Source organism: Callithrix jacchus, chromosome 19, assembly GCF_049354715.1.
Source record: "Callithrix jacchus isolate 240 chromosome 19, calJac240_pri, whole genome shotgun sequence".
Taxonomy (NCBI): Eukaryota; Metazoa; Chordata; class Mammalia; order Primates; family Cebidae; genus Callithrix; species Callithrix jacchus.
The window spans coordinates 47,726,744-47,748,363 of record NC_133520.1 but is presented as its reverse complement, the minus strand read 5'-3'; the positions used below and the strand labels follow the sequence as shown (position 1 = coordinate 47,748,363).

The window sequence follows — 21,620 nt, the reverse complement described above, 5'->3', positions numbered from 1 at the left end:
AAATCATATTTTCTGTACTATCTTGGTTTAAAGATTTTTTTCATGACCTAAACCAAAGAGTAAATTAAGGCAGAATTGAAAGTTGAGGGTAACAAGAAAATATGGGAGGTTCGTGATGATCAGCAAAGGTAAGGATGCAGAAAGATACATGTTGACTTGAATTATGTCAGAAACTGGAGACAAGACAAGAGCATTAAAATAAATGAAGAGACACAGTACTTGTTCTGGTGGCAGTAATTATGGTGAGCAGAGTTTGATGGGTAATGGAATATTTATTGTAGGTTGGCTGCTCCATTGTAATCATATCTCCAAACCTCACCTGTGCTGGAAATATTTTTCTGACATATGAAGTCAGGATTCTCAAAACTTAGACTTTTATATTTTTTATCTGTTATCTACTTTAAAATATGTCTTCTCCATTGATGGACACTATCCAAGAATTAAGATACAGTGTTTTTATGCCTCATCTATTCTCTTTGAGGTGTTTAAACAATTTTATTTTGTGTTTAAAAAGTTAAGGGTTATAAAAAGGAAGACAAGCCGTATTGCTCACAGAATTCTGATGAATCAATTAGAATACCTTATGGAATGAAAAAAAAAGAAAGTAGCGTCTTGTTTACATATAGGCTTGCCTGTTTGAATTCTGAAATGCTTGTAGTGAGTGTAAGTTGGCACACATGATAAATTTTGGAAATCCAGGTAGGATATGAATAGGATGTAGGCAGGTTGACAAGTGATATCCATATCGTTTTCCATTTTCAAGGACCAAATGTTGACTAAAGAAATAGTGCTTTTAGGCCGGGCACAGTGGCCATGCCTGTTATCCCAGCACTTTGGGAGGCCAAGGAGGGCAGATCATGAGGTCAGGAGATCCAGACCATCCTGGGCAACTTGGTGAAACCCCGTCTCTACTAAAAATACAAAAATTAGCTGGGTGTGGTAGCACGTGCCTGTAATGCCAGCTACTTGGGAAGCTGAGACAGGAGAATCGCTTGAACCAGAGAGTTGGAGGTTGCAGTGAGCCGAGATCGCACCATTGCACTCCAGCCTGGTGACAGAGTGAGACTCCATCTCAACAATAACAACAAAAAAAAAGAAATAGTGCTTTTATTTCCAGAGTTTCCCCTGACTTTTGCTACAGAGAAATTCTTATTATGAATTTCAAGGCAGTTAGAGGATACACAAGCCCTTCCATTACATTGTTAGAATCTTTCAACTGTTTTTAGAGGAAGCAGCATCTGATAACTAAGACTCCAACAGTAATAGTGATGGTGGCCCAGGTAGTGCACATCAGAGCTCCTTAAAGCCTTTCTTTTTACATGTGAAAAGAAATCTAATGCCTTAGTGATACTCATTTTATGCATCCATTCAATAAACATGTATGTCTGCTATGTGAAAGGCATATGCTTAAGATACAAGGCTAGGAAAATGGATTTATTTCTCTTTCCACTCCTGAACCCAGAGCAATATGCAAACATCTTTTGCTTGTACTACTCCAGGAGCATACCAACCATTCTCTTTGAATCCCCTTCTGCCTCTCTCAACTGTGTTCCACCATGATCTTATCGAATCTTCTCAAAGCACACTTCTCCCATCACACTCCTGCATATTCAGTTTCTTGCCATGTCTTTGGAACAGGAAGATTTCTTAACCTAGCCATGTTCGTGTTTCACACTCCATTCCTCACGGGCCATTCCATGTGCATGTCCCAGCGTGGCCTCTCCTACTCACTACTCTCCTTCAGCTTCCTTGGCTTTCTCTCTGCCTCTTGAATACGTTAGATTCCTTTCTACCCAGGGTTTTTGCACGTGCTGTAATTATTGCCCGAGTGAATGACCCCCATCCATACGCTCATCTCCTCAGTCCTTCACACTCATAACCAACTATCCATCCTTCAGACTTCAATCCAAATACTACTCTCTCAGGAAAAGCTTCCCTGATCTCCCTGATAATACTCCCTCCTCTCTCTATTGTAACAGTCTCTGGCCCCTTGTACTTTTCCTCCGTATCACTGAAGGTGTGCTTACCAGATTAACATCTCTGTCGCAACAACTCTCAGCTCTGTACTGTAGCATCCTCAGTGCCTAGCAGGAAGTCTGGCACACAGTAGGTATTTTATGATTATATGATGAATGAATGAATGAGCCAACCAGGTCCAGCCTTCAAGAAGCCTACAGTCTAGTAGAGAAGGTGGATAAGTTAGCAGAGACTTTCTCTGAGACAAGTGCTAAGAACTTAGAAATTTTCTTACATTCACGAATGACACAAGCTTTCCTTTGTTTATTTTTCTTAAGAGATTATTAAGAAAAACGTAGTACCTAATTATCCTACAATTTGTGAGAATCATGTTTTTTTCCCTTATTCCTTAAGAGGTCCATGAAAACACTTAGGCCACTTCCACTGAAAAGAAAATAACACATAATTAATGACCCTTTAAATAATAAGATCATGAAACTCCTCAACAATGATTTTTTTTTCAGTTCCAGGAACTATTTGAAAAGACTGGCACAAAAGATTTATCACTTATAGGCCTTTCCTACCTTTCAGTTTTCTGGTACCTTTTTAACATCCTAGTGAGATGTTAAATGACCTGGACACTCCTCAGAGTTATGGAGAATTTCTGAATTAGTGACATAGGTACATCTAGGAATACCAGCAACAAAGCCAGCATTTTGTAATATGATGCGCATAATATTGCAACACTTCTTCTGTGTTGACTTAGAACCCAAAATATAACATAGTAATACAACTCCAATGTTACAGGAGTATTAAACAAGATAAATATTATAATATGTTTAAAATGAAACAGTACCTGTTGTTAAAATATTCAGTTTTTTTCCAGGTGAGTATGTCTAATTTGGACCAGTTGCATAAATCTTAATGTTATGTTTGGAAGAGTTTTAAAAGTAGATACTAAGTAAAGTACTACAGTGGATTCTATCAACTCTTATTTCTCCTTAATCAACAAATTAGTGGATTAAGTTTATGTGGAAACTTCTAATATCTCTCCCTAAAAACGCAGACATATTTAAATGATGATTGCTGTCTCATCTCAGCAGTTATTATATTAGAAAATTAATAGGTTTTTATTATCTCTAGCAAGGTTCAGATTGTGCTTCTGTTTGTTTGGTAGGACACATGTAATGAAAGGAAAAATACTTAAAGTTCCCAGAATCACTGAGGATAGAAACACTTGAGGATTCAGTGTGCCATTAAGTTGAGAATTTAATGGCTCAATCGTGCATAATCTATCACTGTTTTCTTATCCTTGTTATTCATAACTGGAGGATCGCTGAGATCTTTCTCTAATTTAAAACTTCTGTAGTACTGTGACAATATGCATAGCAAAACAACTATTTCCTAGATTTAACTTATTATATTGTAAAAAAATCTCATTTTTATAGAGAAATGAGTTCAGAAATATTGGAATCGGATGCCTATAGTGAAAGTAATAAAGTATACATAGTATTAGAGCAATACAGATAATTCTTTCAGTTGAGCTAGCACTATGGGAGAATTTCCTGGCTTTGGGAGAAATGAATAGAATATGTAGTTATTCAGCCTGTGTCCTCAGTTTGACTAAAACTTCTCACCAAATTAGGGAACCAATAATTTTACTCTTTTCAATATTATAGACTTCAGAAATAACAAAGTCATTGACACTCTTCAGTTTCTCTCTATTCTCTCATCATTGTGAGAGAAATTTATATCTTCTGGCATAATGGTATTTCACATTATTAATAGAATTCTGCCAAGATTAAACATTTCTTAAGAAAAAAGAATACAATATTACAAAAGTAGAGAAGAATGAAAAGTAGAATGACTGCCATCACTGTTTCCAGAAGAAAGAGAAGTCAACGTCCTGTGGATCCTCAGTGTATCAGATTATAAAATAGAACTAGTATATGATACGTCAAATTTGAGATAACATTGAGAACTCCTTAGTCATAGAAACTTTATTAAAAGACCACAGAACAAAATTTGGGATTAATATGCAAAAATTATTTATATTTGTATTATGTAATTTTGTTTTTATTATTTAGAGAGTTGTATATGACAGTTTTTTTTTTTAAACTCAATGTTGTCTCTATTGTTATTGGACTCAGGCTAAGTTGTTATTTTAATTATGTACTTTTTATGTTTATACACACCTTGTTGTACGGTTACAAATACACAATCTTAAGGACAAATAGGCAATCTGTGTTTCCCTAAGTGTTTAGAGGTGATGAGAGGTATGTATTTGAGGACAAGAGAAGTAACTGGGTCCTTGAAATACTGTGAGTTGAAAAGTATCAATTTTTTTTTACACCACCTAGAGCAATGAAGCAATTACATAAACTTAAGTACATAAAATCCAGTAGCCACCTTAAACTTTTATCATCTTATAAATACTCTACTGGCCCTTCCTGTTCTTGCTAATACTGAGATTGACATTTCTGATTATGGTAATCTGGATAGCTTTAAGAAGGGCAATATTTAATCTGTTATTTTATTTAAAAGCCTTACTGCATGCTTTATCTCTTTGAGACTAATCATCACGTGCTAATGGGATTGACACTTTTGCTTAGCCTGTAAATTAAAATACTGAAGACTCAACTTTTTCTGCATCCACAGTTCGTTTCCCTCCATTTTTTACATAGAGATGTTTCTATTTAAAGTTGTGCTGTGTCTAAAAGGGGTCTACCAAAATGTAAAAATTTGTGGAGTTTATAATTTATTCCTTTATCAGTCACAGAAATTTCATATTCCCAGTACACAGTTTCAGTCAACCTGCAGAATGTCTGGCCACTGGTGCCGTTTCCTACTCTTCTTACATCCCACAGTCAGTCCACAAATGTTTTAAGGGCCTGCTGTATGTCAGACACTATTCTAGGTGGATGGAAGAAAGCAAACCAAAATCCCAGCCTCTCAAGGGTAAATGAATAGAAGTTTAAATATCCCTGGCCACCCCTTATGGGAAAAGGGCATGGGTAAACTCAGTACAAAGTACACACAGTGAGAATCTATAGTAAGAGACAGCAGATTAGAAGGGAAAGGGACAGACAGAGAACTGAGTGTTTTAGGAAAAGTGAGGGACCAGCCTCTCTGGTTTCGGGCTGATGAATAGTTGCATAGGACTCATACACGTTGCACCTGATCTCTTCTTCCTCATGGGCCTTCTCTTTCATATTTTCTATACTGCATCTTTCTTATCTTCTCTGCCTCCAAAGACTGGAGGCCCTGGGCCTTTTTTCTTCTGTACTTATATTTCTTCTGACTAGTTTCATTTAGACCCATGATGTTTAAAATTAACATCTGCCTCCAAAGACTGGAGGCCCTGGGCCTTTTTTCTTCTGTACTTATATTTCTTCTGACTAGTTTCATTTAGACCCATGATGTTTAAAATTAAATGTATGTTTACGATGCCCAAGGCTCACATCTCTTCCCTGCACTGCAGACTTTTTCTTTTAATCAATTGCCTATTCTACATCATTACCAGAATTATTAATAGGCTCATCACACTTAATATGTGCAAAGCAAGGGTCAGGACCCGCCTTCGCCCCCGCCATCCTTTCCTCCCACGGTCTGCTTCTTCCTGTGCTCTTTCCATATCATTAAATGGTGCTATCTTTCACGCAGTTGCTCAGGCAAAAAACCTTACAGTTATGCCTGACTCCTTTCCTGCTCACCTCACATTCAATCCACAGGTAAATCCTTAAAATATATTCTCCAGTTCTTCACCACTAACATCCTATCTGAATTCACCGTCACCAGTGACTGATTCAGTTACTGCAGCAGGTCCCTAATTATCTTCCACTCTTGCTCTTCCAGAATTTCCCATATTGGGAATTAGTTCTTTGAAGATATAAATCATATCCCATCCTGATCAAAACCTAAGATTGTCTTCCTACTGCACTGAAAATGCAAGGGCTTGCTGTAACCAAGCCTAGAACCTGACCTCTCCCCACCTCTCCACCTCATACTCGACTTGGTTCCTCTTACTCTGACCACCTTAGCCACTTGACCCTCCTTGCTGGGAACACCAGGTTTATTTTTTGTCTCAGGGCCTTTGCATGTGCTCCTCCTGTGCCTGGGTCTCTTTCCCGTATATATGGATGGTTTGTTTCTTTATGTCATTCCAACCTCTGCTCAAATGCTGCTTCCAGAAGGACTCATATCCACTCTCCCTGTTATTCTACGCAGTTTCTGTTGTTCTATAGATACATAAAATATATGGAATGAATATATATGCAGATATATATATGTAATTGTGGCCTGCTATTATATGTTGATATTTTGTTAAATGATTTTTTTTCTTACTGATTCATTATCTATATCCCTCTTTACAGTGCAAGTACCATGAGGACTATTTCGTTTATTACTGGAAATTTGAGAGTGCCTAGTTTTTACATTTAATTTTAGGTTTTTTTGAGACAGAGTCTTGCTCCATTGCCAGGCGCCAGCCTGGAGTGCAGTGGCACAATCTCAGCTCACTGCAACCTCCACCTCCTGGGTTCAAGCGATTCTCCTGCCTCAGCCTCCCAAGTAGTTGGGACTACAGGCGCATGCCACCATGCCCAGCTAATTTTTGTATTTTTAGTATTTTTAGTAGAGAGGGGTTTCACCGTGTTGGCTAGGATGGTCTAAATCTCTTGACCCGGTGGTCCGCCCACCTCGGCCTCCCAAAGTGCTGGATTACAGGTGTGAACCACCATGCCCAGCCTAGTTTTTATCTTTATTTGTTGAGACAATGAATCATCAAATCAGTACTTCTCAGGGTTCCAGGAGAAAGCCTAGCACTGGCATCTGCCAATGGACGGGGAAATAACAAATCCTACCTTTCTGCTCATTTTGTCTTGATTATTACCAGGAATTTTGAGACTTGAAGCACAAGGTGAGGGAATATTTTTATAAATAACTCAGAATCTCAGTATTAAATACCTTATTTTTTCTTTTTTGTATTATATCACTAACCTGGCTTGCCCATGTTCTAATACACTTATGAATTTCAGCGTATACTTTAGTCATTCATTTTAGGTTACTTTTTTGTATAAAGAATATAACATATACCAGTATTACAGAAACTTACATTCAAATTGAAGTTGCCAACCTCAGGACCAAGGAGATGAGTGCGTGTGCGTGTGCGTGTGTGTGTGTGTGTGTGTGTGTGTGTGTAATCAAAGTATAGAATGAGGAACTGATAATGTCAAACTGTATTGTAAATGGTCAAATTATTTTCTTACTTTGAATTTATTTTATTTGCTTTCTGTATATCGATTACAAAGAAAAATATATGTAACGCTTTTGTCACTCATATTTCTGTACTTCCTGATAAAATATACCAGTCAAAATGAGTGAATTTTATTTTACTTTCAAGAGCAGTTACTATCATCTTGAAATCTCGGAGGAGTATTATTTAACTTCTTTAGTCACTGATTTTTTTTTTTACATGAAGGTTTAATGCTTTTTGGTTTTTACCAAAGACCAATAATATTCAAGGAAATTAATTTACCTTTTTGCAATCTAATTCAGGCAGATTAATTCATCTTAATGCAGTGGAATGAAATAAGAAAGCAGAGCTACTTGGTGCAGTTAAAATGGAATTAAATGTTTAAACTTTAAGCCCACCTCATTTCAAAAAGGATATCTGCTGACCTCAAAAGTCTGTAAATATACGATGAGATGGGAGGGAGAGGGGATCACTGAAAACGTCATTTGTAACTCTGTTAGCCTGGTGCAGTGCTTTTGAATGCTTTTCTGCTGACATCTGCATAACCACTTTTAAGCAGAAAAACCGCATGATTTCAAACTTGATTATTAAAAATCTTGAAAATTAAGTTATTACTATTGAGTTGTGTCATTGACTAATTTTTCTAGCACAAATATTAGTAGAAAAGAAGAACATTGAGAACTTCTCAGGGCAATTTATACAGCATTTTGTTTCCTCTTTAGGTAATGATGCAACGTCAATTGTCAACTGTCTTCATATTTTGGGTCAAACTTTGGATGCAAGGTAAATAGACACTTTGACCTAAATAAATTACTATAATAATAATAATTATATATATATAAAAGAATATTAAGAACGACCCAGTTGTGTTGATTTTATTTGGATTTGTAACAATGTCTTGTGTAGGTGAAAAGAAAAACTCTTTAAAATTACTAGTACAGGGGCAGCTTATTTTTATGATCATACGTAGATGATTATTTAATGCCACATCGTTTCTGTAGCAGCCAGGAATACTACTGAGAGTTAAATTGATAATGTGTCATGCAGGAAAAGTGGCAAACTGACAATTCTAGAGATCCTATCAGCTTCCAGGCATGGTCTTTGTGCTTAACATTCATAATAACATTTGGCTTTTTAGGAAACATGAGAGTTTTATTCTCATTTTACAGATGAATAAAGTGATGCTTAAGATTGCATACTAAGTGCATAGGTAGATGAATTCCCTTCTGTATGCTTCCCTCTCTGCCCTGTCAACTTGACCAGGAATCTAGCATGTTGACCAAGTACAAAATCAGTTCATTTAGCATGACCAATTCAGCCTTTAAGCCATACATTTAGTTTATATGTTGCATAGGTAAATCTAAATAGAAGTGTATAAATGTCTCCTAAAGACAATATTCCACAGTACTCTGGGATTATCCATTCTTGTGTTTAAGATTTCATTTAAGGTCTGTTCTTTAATAAATACAGAAAGGAGATACCATTACAGACCTTCACTTCCTACTAGAAATAGCAGCATTAGGGTGTCACTTCTGAATGATTTCAGCTTTCAGTGGCTGCTTTAGACTTGACTGCTACACCTTAAAACACACATCTAAGCCGAGCGCAGTGGCTCACGCCTGTAATCCCAGCACTTTGGGAGGCTGAGGCTGGTGGATCACGAGGTCAAGAGATCGAGACCATCCTGGTCAACATGGTGAATCCCCGTCTCTACTAAAAATACAAAAAATTAGCTGGGCACGGTGGTGCGTGCCTGTAATCCCAGGTACTCAGGAGGCTGAGGCAGGAGAATTGCCTGAACCCAGGAGGCGGAGGTTGCGGTGAGCTGAGATCATGCCATTGCACTCCAGCCTGGGTAACAGGAGCAAAACTCCGTCTCAAAAAAAAAAAAAATTTGTATCATTTATTGAGTTGGTTTAGCTGACATGAAATGTTTTTTCCTGCCATTGCCTCAGGAAACATTCTAGTTTTGTGGGATTTGGGATTAACTATACTCGCCTCACAGCTGTGTTTTGTTGGTTCAATTGGAGACCATTAATGATAAACACACAGCCTTAGCACAGACTTTTGCTCCGAGGTTTTAGTAAGTTGTCTATGACGGCATTTGGAAAAGGTGATTTACAGAGCAATGTGCTGTAACTTCAAGTATATTGAAAAGACTTGTTTTAGAGTTGATTTTAAAACTTGGTTACCAGATGGGCACAGTAATGGAGAAATAGACATAATAGGAGAACCACATTTTATTTGTATTTCATTTGTTCCTGTTGGAAGATACAAGTCCTCCCTTAACTTCCTAGGACAGTGATGAAGACTGGCCTGGAGAGTGTTAAAAGCGCACTCAGAGCTTTTCTGGACAATGCTGCAGAGGACCTGGAGAAGACCATGGAAAATCTCAAGCAGGGCCAGTTCACCCACACCCGAAACCAGCCCAAAGGGGTTACTCAGATTATCAATTACACCACGGTGGCCCTGCTGCCAATGCTGTCGTCATTATTTGAACATATTGGCCAGCATCAGTTTGGAGAAGACCTAATATGTATGTAAATTTATTTCTTGGAGTTTTTTAAAAATCAAAATACCCAGTAGTACAATCAAAAACAGTAGTGGCCACATCTGGGTTACTAAAGTACTATTTACATATTAAAATGCCTTTTTAAATTGCAAAACATAACAGGTTGACGTTAGAGTCATAGACACCATTCTTACAGAAATAGATCTCTGAATTACATGGATCCGCAGACAGGACAAGTAAGGTACTGGTTATAGAAAATAAGTTCTGCCTGTAATCTCAGCGCTTTGGGAGGCTGAGGCAGACCCCATATCATGAGGTCAAGATATCAAGACCATCTTGGCCAACATGATGAAACCCTGTCTCTATTAAAAATACCAAAAAAGAAATAGCTGGGTGTGGTGGCATACGCTTGTAGTCCCAGCTACTTGGGAGGCTGAACTAGAAGAATCGCTTGAACCTGGGAGGCGGAGGTTGCAGTGAGCCGAGATCGTGCCATTGCACTCCAGCCTGGTAACAGAGCGAGACTCCATCTAAAAAAAACAAAAAGAAAAGAAAGAAAAGAAAAAAACTTCCACATTGTAAAAGTTTCCAAATTACTATTCTACATTGCCTCTTTTCACATAAATGTTTTAATGCAGTTGGACCATATAACATGCAACATCAAATGTTTTCAAATTATTTCTGAATCAATACAGATTGTTCCTACAAGCTTGACAACATAATAATGTGAAGACTACTGAGACAAAGTCTGTGTCTAAATAATTGGTCTTTTAGAGTGTCTCAAGTATCTTCTCTTTACAGATTTCTGACAGTTTGTAGGGAAGCTTTTAATCTGCTGTTTTGGGCTGGCACTCAGTAGTGAATAAAAATATACACAGAATGGCCAAGATTACATGGAAAAAATAGCACATGAGCTGTTTTAACTCTCTACTGTCCTGCTGATAAGAGCAGGAGATAAGACATGAGCCTTTGTTGAGCAGAATCACAGACTCAGACTCTTGCCTTGCACGTTCCTCAGGTGATGGGCACCTCTGCAAAAACTGCTGAGTCATTCAGTGGATGCCGCAACTACCAGTGACAAAATGTTTATTTTAAATTTTGTTTTAAGAAAGCATGTTAAGTCGGGATGCTGGCTCATGCCTGTGATCTCAGTACTTTGGGAAGCCAAGGCGGGTGGATTGCCTGAGATCGGGAGTTCGAGACCAGCCTGGTCAACATGACGAAACCCTGTCTCTACTAAAAATGTGAAAATTAGCCAGACATGATGGTGCGCACCTGTAATCCCAGCTACTCGGGAGGCTGAGACAGGAGAATTGCTTGAACTCAGGAGGTCAAGTTGCAGTGAGCCGATATTGCCACTGCACTCCAGCCTGGGTGACAGAGCAAGACTCTGTCTCAAAAAAAAAAAAGGAAAAAAAAGAATACTTAAATGTGCCTTTTATTTATTTATTTTTATTTGTATAAATTTATGGGTTACACGTATAGTTTTCTGGGCTTGTAAGGTATCCATCACCCAAATAATGAACATCTGTGCCCATTAAGTAATTTCTCATCATCCACCTCCTCCTACCCCCTCAACCTCTGAGTCTTGTCTGTTATTCTACTCTCTGTGTCCGTATGTACACATTGTTTAGTACCCACTTATAAGTGAGGACATGTGATATTTGAGTTTATATGCCTGGCTTGTTTCACTTAAGATAACAACCGCCAGTTCCATCCATTTTGCTGCAAAAGACATGATTTCATTCTTTTTATGGATGAGTTGTATGGAGCCTAAACTGAATAGTATATGGCTTAAGCTTTTACAGGGCAATGTGTAAATAAGTGGGTTTTTCTTTCAAGTGAGATTCTCTTTTTCCTTAGTGGAAGATGTGCAGGTGTCTTGTTACAGAATTCTGACTAGCTTATATGCCTTGGGAACCAGCAAGAGTATTTACGTGGAAAGGTAAGAATTTTTAAAGTTTAACTTTGTATCAATTGCTGCTTTAAGTTTTATAACCGTTTATTTCAAGGATCTTTACTTCATAACCTATTTCCTAGTTATAAACTAAACCAGATCGACCTTTTAAATTCCTTGGAAGTAATTAGACAATCTTTACCCAAAATAAGAATTGATGTAATAAAGGATAATGAAGTTATGCAACGAAATTAAAGCACCAATGATAAAGACTATACTTAATATGAAGTTTCAACTTCGAGTGTTTGAGTCTTATGAAAGCACCTGCTAGTACAGTTACTCATTATATATCAGAAATTCAAAGTAGGTACGACTATGAGCAGTTATTTAAACAAGTTTTATTTTTTCATTTTCTCAAGTTTCAGGAGGGAGTAGTTTGCAGTGTTAAAGGGTGTGAATAGGTAAAGTAAGAAAAGGTGTCCCTAGTAAATTTAAAATAAAGAGATCACTGGCAACTTCAGTAAGACGTTTCTGTGAACCAGAGAAGAAAAACAGGGCAGTTTTAAAAGGCAAAAGTAAAAAAAAGACAGTCTGATAGAAGATTTAATTATGAATAAATATAAATTCTCCCTACATTGATGTATAATTACAATACAATTTCAAACAGAAATTTGCTTTGTATCCAACTTCACAAAATAATTCAAAAGTTTATTTCAAAGAATAAACCCATGAGACTGGCCAATAAAATTTAGAGAGGAATAAAAGAATAAGGAGCAGGTACGCATTTGGCCTACCAAATATTAAGACCTGTAAAGCTATAATAATTAAAATAGGATGAGATTCGTACACAAAAATAGAAAACTAGATCAATGGAAAAAATAATTGGGTTTACTCTGAACATTTTAACATTTTTTTACCTGCATTTTAAGTAAACTCAATTTTCATATTATTTTTATGGTTATGAAATATATTAAGGAATTAAAATAATTCATTGAAATGTTATGGTATTTTTGACATGTTGGCTGTTTTCTGTCTTTCACTGATATACCAAATGCTAGATCTATGGTCCTGGATTCCGTTGTGTTTTATGCTTAGTTCCCTTAGCTGTATTCTCAGAATTTGGAATTATAAGTTAAAGGGTAAACCCATATTACAGGATTATGGTACTCATTTCACTGCCTTTTCAGCAAATTGATACAATTTATATTCTCAAGTTTTACACGTGAATGCTAATTTCCTCATTTGTTCCTTACTTCAGATTATCTTTTTTTCTTTTCAGTGCTTATGAATGTGATACTTGAAAATAGTTTAAATATATATATTTAATATATATAATATAGTATAATCTATATTATATAATATAGTATAATATATATTATATATTAAATATATATCTTAAATAGTATAACTATAAAATAGTACTATTTATATATATTTATATATAAATATATACTTTATATATAGTTACACTATTTATGTAAATAAATAACTATATATAGTTATTCTATATATATATACACTATATAACTATATACTATATATAGTTATACTATTTATAGTTATATAGTATATATAGTTATATGGTATATATAGTATACATGTAACTATATGCAGTTGTATATATATAACTATATATAGTTATATAGTATATATAAAAATATATATAGTTAATAGTTCATATAAATAGTACTATTTATATATAAATATATAAAAAGTGCATTTAAAAATATAAATAGGGTTAGTGCTATTTACATATACATGTGTGTTTTTTAATGCACTTTCCTGATTACCATCTACCTGCTATTTTTTCATGTTTACTTTGCCATTTGTTTTTTACTTTATGAATTGCTTTTCCTCATCTTGCATCTAGTTTTCTCTAAAGAAATTGTCATGCTTATTTGTAATAATCCTTTTTTTATTAAAATGATTATTGTTTCTCCTGTTTTTGTGAGTTTTAGCATTTTTATACCTTTATAGTGCTTATATATAAAAATTGTATGCAGATAGAGTTTCATGGCATGGTAATGTTGAATTTTTACATAATTGTGACATAATCAAATCTATCAATTATTTCATATATGTTTCTTCCTGTTAGTTTTATGATTCTGATAAGTTTAGACTACACATTTTATTAAAATTTCACACATTTATTCTCCTAGACTTTTCATGCTTCCAGTTCTTTATATTTAACTTCCTAATTCTATTGTTTATATACTAAGTATTTATTAAATGCCAGATGCTAAGATACAGAAATAAACAAGATACTTCCCTACTCTCATAGGTTCTTTATCTGGTAGGGGAAACCAAACCAAACAAGCAAACCGATAAATACTATAGTGGCAAGGTATAGACTGTCCTATGAATAACCACAGAATTTAGAGAACAATGTAGTGGAGAATGTATCTTTTAGAAGGCGACTTTAGAAGCTTATAATTTTTCTCTATGCAACAGAAAACAGGTAGAAGCTATATTAGGTAGGTCTGTGTCCAGTGGCTTTCGTTTTTCAGTGAAGGTTGACTTGCGTTCTCATCCAGATGTTGGCTGAGAAAAGAAGTGTGAAAGCTCAGGGAAAGTCAAGAATGTCTAGAATGCTCACCTCTGAGATAAGAAGGAAATGTGCTAGAAACATATCTGAATTTTATTTCCCTTCAGTATTATGTAGGATTCAAATTAAATTTTGTAAATCATCAACTGTGTGTAATGTAGTCATTTATAAAATATTTATTTTATTCCCTGATTTAAAATAAAACCATCATATAAAGCAATATATTTACGAGGTTCCATTCAGAATTTCTATTCTGTTCTCTTATTTGATTTTTTTATTATTAAATCAGTATCTTCTAGCCTGAATTGCATTTAAAAAATATTTTAATATCTGGTTTTAGATAGATTCCTAAAGAATATCAGCGTTTAAAAGTTCAGCAAGGAGAAGAGAGTCAGTAAGGAAACTGGCAACATTAAGAAGGGAGCCAAAGAAGGCTGGACACATTGATGTTAAGAAAGAGGGGAGTTTTCGGAAGAGGGAATTGGTCAGGGATGTGGAATGGCACTGAATGGTTGGGAAGGTGAGGTGTAAAAGTGCGATTTTGCTGAGCAGTGAATAGAATAATTCTTTCTTATTGCTGTTGCTTTTGTTTTTGTTATTGCTGTTTTTGCCTATGTATTTATCTTGACAAAATTTGAGGCCATTTTTTTAGATTCTGAATAATGTTTTTAGCGGTTGGTGGCTTTTTAAGTCTTTTTGTGCAATTAATTTTGCACAAAATTAATTGTAATTTTTGTGCAATTAATTTTGCACAAAATTGGAGAAAATAAAGAAAATAAAATTTCAAAGGTAAGAAAAAGAAATTTTTTAAAAAATGAAAAAGTTACACTGTTCTAATAAAAATATAGATATTTTAACATAAGTAATCCAAAAGAAAAATTTATATTTCCCAATTACCAATACAAATTATCAGAATCATATCTGAGAATGACTAATTGAAACAGAATTTTAAAGTGAATTAATGAAATAAAAGGACCACTCCAGTCAGATATAAGGAAATGAGTTGACAGATAATTTTTTGCTAACTGATAATTTAGTTTTTTTTTCAAATGGTGGGGATATTGCTATTGAAAGCATATGAAGTTTGGCAATACAGAAATTGGAGTTGAATATTAGCATTCCTTCTTAGGTTAAACTTGCTAATTTTAATATGACTTTTTTAGTTACTCATTTGGAAGACATGAAAGCATGGAGTTTTTCTATTTACAGACAACGTTCTGCATTAGGAGAATGTCTAGCTGCCTTTGCTGGTGCCTTTCCTGTAGCATTTTTGGAAACTCATCTGGACAAACATAATATTTACTCCATCTACAATACCAAGTCTTCGCGAGAAAGAGCAGGTAACACAGAAACACGTGCAATATTTTGAGACATGAAGCTAAAACTTAATGATACTTATCATACTTTCCAATAGTGATGTTTAATGAGCTTGAATGCCTCCAGCCTTCTTTGTTCTTAAGTGTTATTGTTTGGTATTACATGTTTTGGAACGCTATATTCAATTTCCCTAGTGTTTCTGATAGAAAATTCAGGTGTATCACGAGGTCAGGAGTTCGAGACCAGCCTGGCCAACATAGCGAGACCCTGTCTCTACTAAAAATACGGAAATTAGCAGGGTGTGGTGGTGGGCACATTTTCCCAGCTACTCAGGAAGCTTAGGCAGGAGAATATCTCGAACCCAGGAGGTGGAGGTTGCAGTGAGCCAAGATTGCATCACTGGACTCTAGCCTGGTGACAGAGCAGGTTCTATCTCGAAAAAAACAGCAATAACACCACAGAACAGTAAGATGAGTAGATTTGCGTTTCAGAAATGTATCATACAACAATAAAGAACATGAATAGCTGCAAGTCAGCAGTTAGGATATGTGGTGATTCAAAAGCAAGACTGAGTGAGGCCCCTTGGACAGCATGTGTGTATGTTGATTCTGAGAGCTCCTAGAGGTAGAGTCATCTCATGTGGCAGATGAGCGGACATTGCAGCCTAGACATTCTCCCAGGTTTCTTGCTTGGGTGAATGACTGGAAAGTGTCCCCAACAAGTTAGTGCACGCTCAAGACAGGCTGGAGAGAAAAGGAGAAGTTTAAATTTAGATCCATTGTGTTTTTGTTGCAGGTAAAACACCTAGGATGAGTGAGAACAGTTTTTAAGAAACATGGTTTTGAGAGTTATTAGCTTATAGCAGAAAGAATGGCCAAAATTGTCTAGACAAACATGCAAACCAAAAAAGAGGATCTAATCAAAGATAGATTCCTAAAGAATATCAGCGTTTAAAAGTTTAGCAAGGAGAAGAGAGTCAGTAAGGAAACTGGCAACATTAAGAAGGGAGCCAAAGAAGGCTGGACACACTGATGTTAAGAAAGAGGGGAGTTTTAGGAAGCGGGAATTGGGTCAGGGGTGTGGAATGGCACTGAATGGTTGGGAAGGTGAGGTGTAAAAGTGCGATTTTGCTGAGCAGTGAATAGCAGCTTGGTTTTTGTGGATGAAGAGTGCATGGAAAACTAAGTAATCCAGGAAAGATTTGAGTATATGCTGGGTAGGAGGTATAAGAGGGCTGAAAATACAGGCCTGAATGAGGCATCAGGAATTAAGTGAGACCATGAGTGGTGGACTTCAAAACTTCTTCAAAAATGGGCAATGGAGGCCAATTGGAGCCAGTCATAAATGCCTTGCAGGTCATGAGAGCAGCAAGTTAGAAGAGGAAATATTTGATACTCTTGTGTGCTGTGAAGTAGGAGGAAATGTTATTTTCTGGTAGTGATGGTACGGTAGGAACTTGGGGGGGAGAGAGAAGCTGTCAAACAGCTTCTTTGAAAAACAGGAGAAGGAGCCAGTTGAAAATGTCCCAGGTCTTGCTAAGTTTTGAAGTTCAAAATGAAATGGTCGCCTGCGTCTGTTATAAACAATGGAAATCTGCCATATCGTCTCAGCACTTTCTTTGACTCGAATCCATTTTTATGTATATTTCTCCAGCTCTCAGTTTGCCAAGTAATGTGGAAGATGTTTGCCCAAATATACCATCTTTGGAGAAACTCATGGAAGAAATCGTGGAATTAGCTGAGTCCGGCATTCGCTACACTCAAATACCACATGTCATGGAAGTCATATTGCCCATGCTTTGCAGCTACATGTCTCGGTGGTGGGAGCATGGACCTGAGAACAATCCGGAACGGGCCGAGATGTGCTGCACAGCCCTGAACTCAGAGCACATGAACACGCTTCTAGGAAACATACTGAAAATCATATATAATAACTTGGGGATTGATGAGGGAGCCTGGATGAAGAGGCTGGCAGGTAAGAAACTGCAAGAAGACCCCTTACCTGTGTTTTATTTCCAAAAGAATTTTAAATACATAACACTAGAATTTTCCCCTCACAATTTTTATTAATATTTTCTTCTATGCTCAAAATAGTATTTATTTCTCATGCTATTTTTTAAATGTAGATACAAACAGCTATTGGGTATATTTTAAATAGTTACATTTGAGTAAACATTTTTTTGACTTGTCAGTCTCTGTAAGATTAATCAGTAAACACAGCAGTAAAAACGAATGATTCTATAGCCAGAGACAAAAATAAAACATTGAACTTTTAGCAATCCGCTTTTGGCCATCTGTCCTACAGAGAATGGGAAGGGAGGGGAGGGTAAACCAAAAAAATGTAGTCTAATGCCTTTAATTATTGCATTATTTATATTGAAAAGTTAGAGGCAATCTAAGTACCCAGTAACTAGAATATGGCTAAATAAGTTGTGTACGTCTATATGCTGGAATATTATGTCATCTTTAAATGTTAAAGTTTCAACATTTTTTTTTTTTTTTGAGACAGAGTCTCACTCTGTCACCCAGGCTGGAGTGCAGTGGCACAATCTCGACTTCCTGCAATCTCCACCTCCTGGGTTCAAGGGATTCTCCTACCGCAGCCTCCCGAGTAGCTGGGATTACAGGCACATGTCACCACGCCCAGCTAATTTTTGTATTTTTAATACATCCTGTTGGCCAGGATGGTCTACATCTCCTGACCTTGTGACGCACCTGACTCGGCCTTCCAAAGTGCTGGGATTACGGGCATGAGCCACCATGCTTGGCCTCAACAGTGTTTTATGCCCTGGAAATACTTATGTAATGAAGGGCAAAAAAAGAATGAATTCAGAATGTTATATGTATAATATATATGTATATGAATTTGGCTATTGATGAAACTCCAAAGAAATGCAGCAATTACTTATTAATTTGGGTAGATCATTATGGTTGACTTTAACTTTTCTCTTATATACTTTTCCCCAGTGCATATATGTTACCTTCAGGGGAAGAATCATTTAAAAAATGGCCCAATCAAGATTAGAACTGTTATTAACAACTATACAACTACGGTTATTATTGTTATTTTTTTTTTTTGAGACGGAGTTTCTCTCTTGTTACCCAGGCTGGAGTGCAATGGTGCGATCTCGGCTCACCGCAACCTCCGCCTCCTGGGTTCAGGCAATTCTCCCACCTCAGCCTCCTGAGTAGCTGGGATTACAGACACACACCACCATGCCCAGCTAATTTTTTGTATTTGTAGTAGAAACGGTGTTTCACCATGTTGACCAGGATGGTCTCGATCTCTTGACCTCATGATCCACCCGCCTCGGCCTCCCAAAGTGCTGGGATTACAGGCGTGAGCCACCACGCCTGGCCACAGTTATTATTAAGTAAAAGAGCAGTGTTCCATGTCATCTAACGCTTCCATTGGGCCAAGGATGGGGATAGTTAAAATGAGATAACTGTATGCAGTCTCATATTGTAATTATGTAGCAGAGCTTGTCTCTATTCTAAGGGTTAAGGGAACCTTTTCCATTTAGGGATTGTATTTCTTGTGTGAAAATGATTTCCAAAATGAGTGAAAGTCTTACTTTCTATTCTAAATTAGCTATCAGTCTTTTCTAAAAACAAGGAAGATCATTGAATTCAACTCAGTAATCATTTTTTTTAACAGCAACTATGCAATTAGAGTTGGACTAGAAAAATGGCTAAGGCAGGAGCTGTCCCCTTAAGGAAGCCCTGTGCCAGAGAAGGAGGCTTTAATCATGTTACAATTAGGATTACAATCTATCATCATTTTAACCAACGGTTATACAGAGCAGAATACTAATGTCTGTCTTTATACAGTGTTTTCCCAGCCTATAATAAATAAAGTGAAACCTCAGCTCTTGAAAACTCATTTCTTGCCATTGATGGAGAAACTCAAGAAAAAGGCAGCCATGGTGGTGTCCGAGGAAGACCACCTGAAAGCCGAGGCCAGGGGCGATATGTCGGAGGCTGAGCTTCTCATCCTAGATGAGTTCACCACACTGGCCAGAGATCTCTATGCCTTCTACCCTCTCTTGATTAGATTTGTGGACTATAACAGGTATGATCAAAAGTAACTGAGTAGTTTTCCTTAATTCAGTCATAACCTTTCTTGGCTCACACATCTCTGTTGAATTGTTTCCTTCATTATTTGGCCATGATCTTGTTGGTAATTATGCCACAATTCATTGTTTATAGGTAAGTTAATTATTGGCTTAAAATTAAAACACCTTAAAATTAAAGTTGGCTATTTCATTCTGATTTTGCATGTAAAAGTTAACAGTTTGACACTTAGGATGTTTAATTTTTTTTTTAAATGTTACAACTCTATGCTGAAGCCATTATGAGCTCTGTGGTCACTACAGTTATGTTTGGGAGGGTGATTTTTTTTTTTAATTAACTTTAAGGAGTAGCTGAGAAACCACTTTATTTATTATGTGATCCAGGGCAAAGTGGCTAAAGGAACCTAACCCAGAAGCAGAGGAGCTCTTCCGCATGGTGGCCGAAGTGTTTATCTACTGGTCGAAATCCCATGTGAGTTAGAAAATATTGACAGGTCATGCCTACTATTTGATAGGCACCTGCCTACTTGCCTCCTAGGGTTCATGTAACAGTTGAGGAGAGAGAATAATTTCCCCTGAGGAGTTTGAGGGAATATAAAGCCTCTTTTGAGTTTTGTAATTTATCTTTTAAAAAAGTCACAGGGATTTTTAATTTCACTCCATAAATGTATTTTAAGTTTGCCCTTAAATTCTAGACTAATACTGACATTGCATAAAGATGTACTATTTTTACTGTCTAGTGTTCTCTGTTTCTTGGCATTTTGTTCTCTTCATTTACAGTACTCAGTTTGAGACGTGCTTAAATAGACTAGCAATGTCCAACAATAGCACACACTCATTTTACTTGTAAAGGTACTGCTTCCATAAATTTGTTTTATCTTCACACACTTTACTTCTATAGCAATTAGTTTGGCTCACATTTTAGAATATGTTGGCTTTGAAAATAAAGCTTCTTTCTACTAGCAATCCTGTTAATAGAATTTCCAAAGTACATATTTGGTGAATTTTCACTATTTTGTATATTGAAAGTGGAACTATGTATTTTTAAATCTGGAAATGATTTAAATCATAGGAATTGTAGAGTATTCTATCATTTATTTTCAGTAATTAGCAGAATATTAATGAGCATTGATGATTATCCTGAATTATTGTAAAAGTTTAGAATTTTTATATCAGTTATAATTCTATGCCATTCTGTCAATGGGAGACAGAGAAAGTAAAAACTTCAACCTTAGTTTTATCATCTGAGATGTCTTACCAGTGTACTTCATCAGCTTGTTGTACAAATCAAATTACTTTGAACGCATAATATTTTTAAAATATTCATATCTATTATTTAGGATATTATTTATTGCCTACATTTGAGGAATCTGTCAAACTTAACAACAAACTTCATATAAAAATGTACATTAAAAATATAATCACTTGGAAAGGATATATGAAATAATGCCTTTTTACCATGCAAATTTGTATCTTCACAAGGATACAAGTTTATCCTGTGTAACTCATGTTTGGGGAATGCAATAGATCATCCAAGGTATTCTGAAGGAAAACTCAAAATCCACTCTCGAAAGATAAATAGATTAGATACGTAGATAGATAGATAAATATGCCAGGTGACAGGTGGGAGGACTGCTTGAGTTCAGGAGTTTGAGGCTGCAGTGCCCTGTCATTGCATAGCTGATAATAGCCTGGGTGACAGAGTGAGACCCTGTCCCTAAATACATACATGAATGAATGAATAAGTCAATAAATTCCAGAAGGAATCAGTTTATTTTGAGCTGCCAAAGAACAAAGATGAATTTTTGCTTTTTGCCTCTTATTTTCTCTTTGGGGTTACTTCACCTAGAATGCTTAATGAGAAAATAGGGGGAGCCCAGGAAAAAAAATTACTAAAAACTGCGTATTTTTATTTGAAGAACTGAAAATCTTCAGCTTTCTCAATCGTGAAAATGCTGAAGAAGTGTCTTTAGATTTACATACAAAACTAAAGTTTGGAACAAGAGTATGTATCACAACCAGTACATTTTCAGATGAACATCTAATCATACTTTCGGGAATAAGCAA

General features: G+C 36.2%; 1 protein-coding gene across 23 annotated transcripts in view; it reads left to right on the top strand.

The window, feature by feature from the left end:
• Positions 1-21,620, top strand: part of RYR2 (ryanodine receptor 2) — a 781,807-nt gene that overhangs the window by 626,593 nt on the left and 133,594 nt on the right. For all 23 annotated transcript variants that reach the window (XM_035280524.3, XM_035280523.3, XM_054248004.2 and 20 more), the window contains 7 exons: positions 7,933-7,993; positions 9,508-9,746; positions 11,586-11,667; positions 15,374-15,504; positions 17,135-17,455; positions 19,312-19,552; positions 19,938-20,025. In XM_035280524.3, coding sequence (XP_035136415.2) covers positions 7,933-7,993; positions 9,508-9,746; positions 11,586-11,667; positions 15,374-15,504; positions 17,135-17,455; positions 19,312-19,552; positions 19,938-20,025 — 1,163 coding nt within the window. The remainder of the gene's footprint in view (positions 1-7,932; positions 7,994-9,507; positions 9,747-11,585; positions 11,668-15,373; positions 15,505-17,134; positions 17,456-19,311; positions 19,553-19,937; positions 20,026-21,620) is intronic.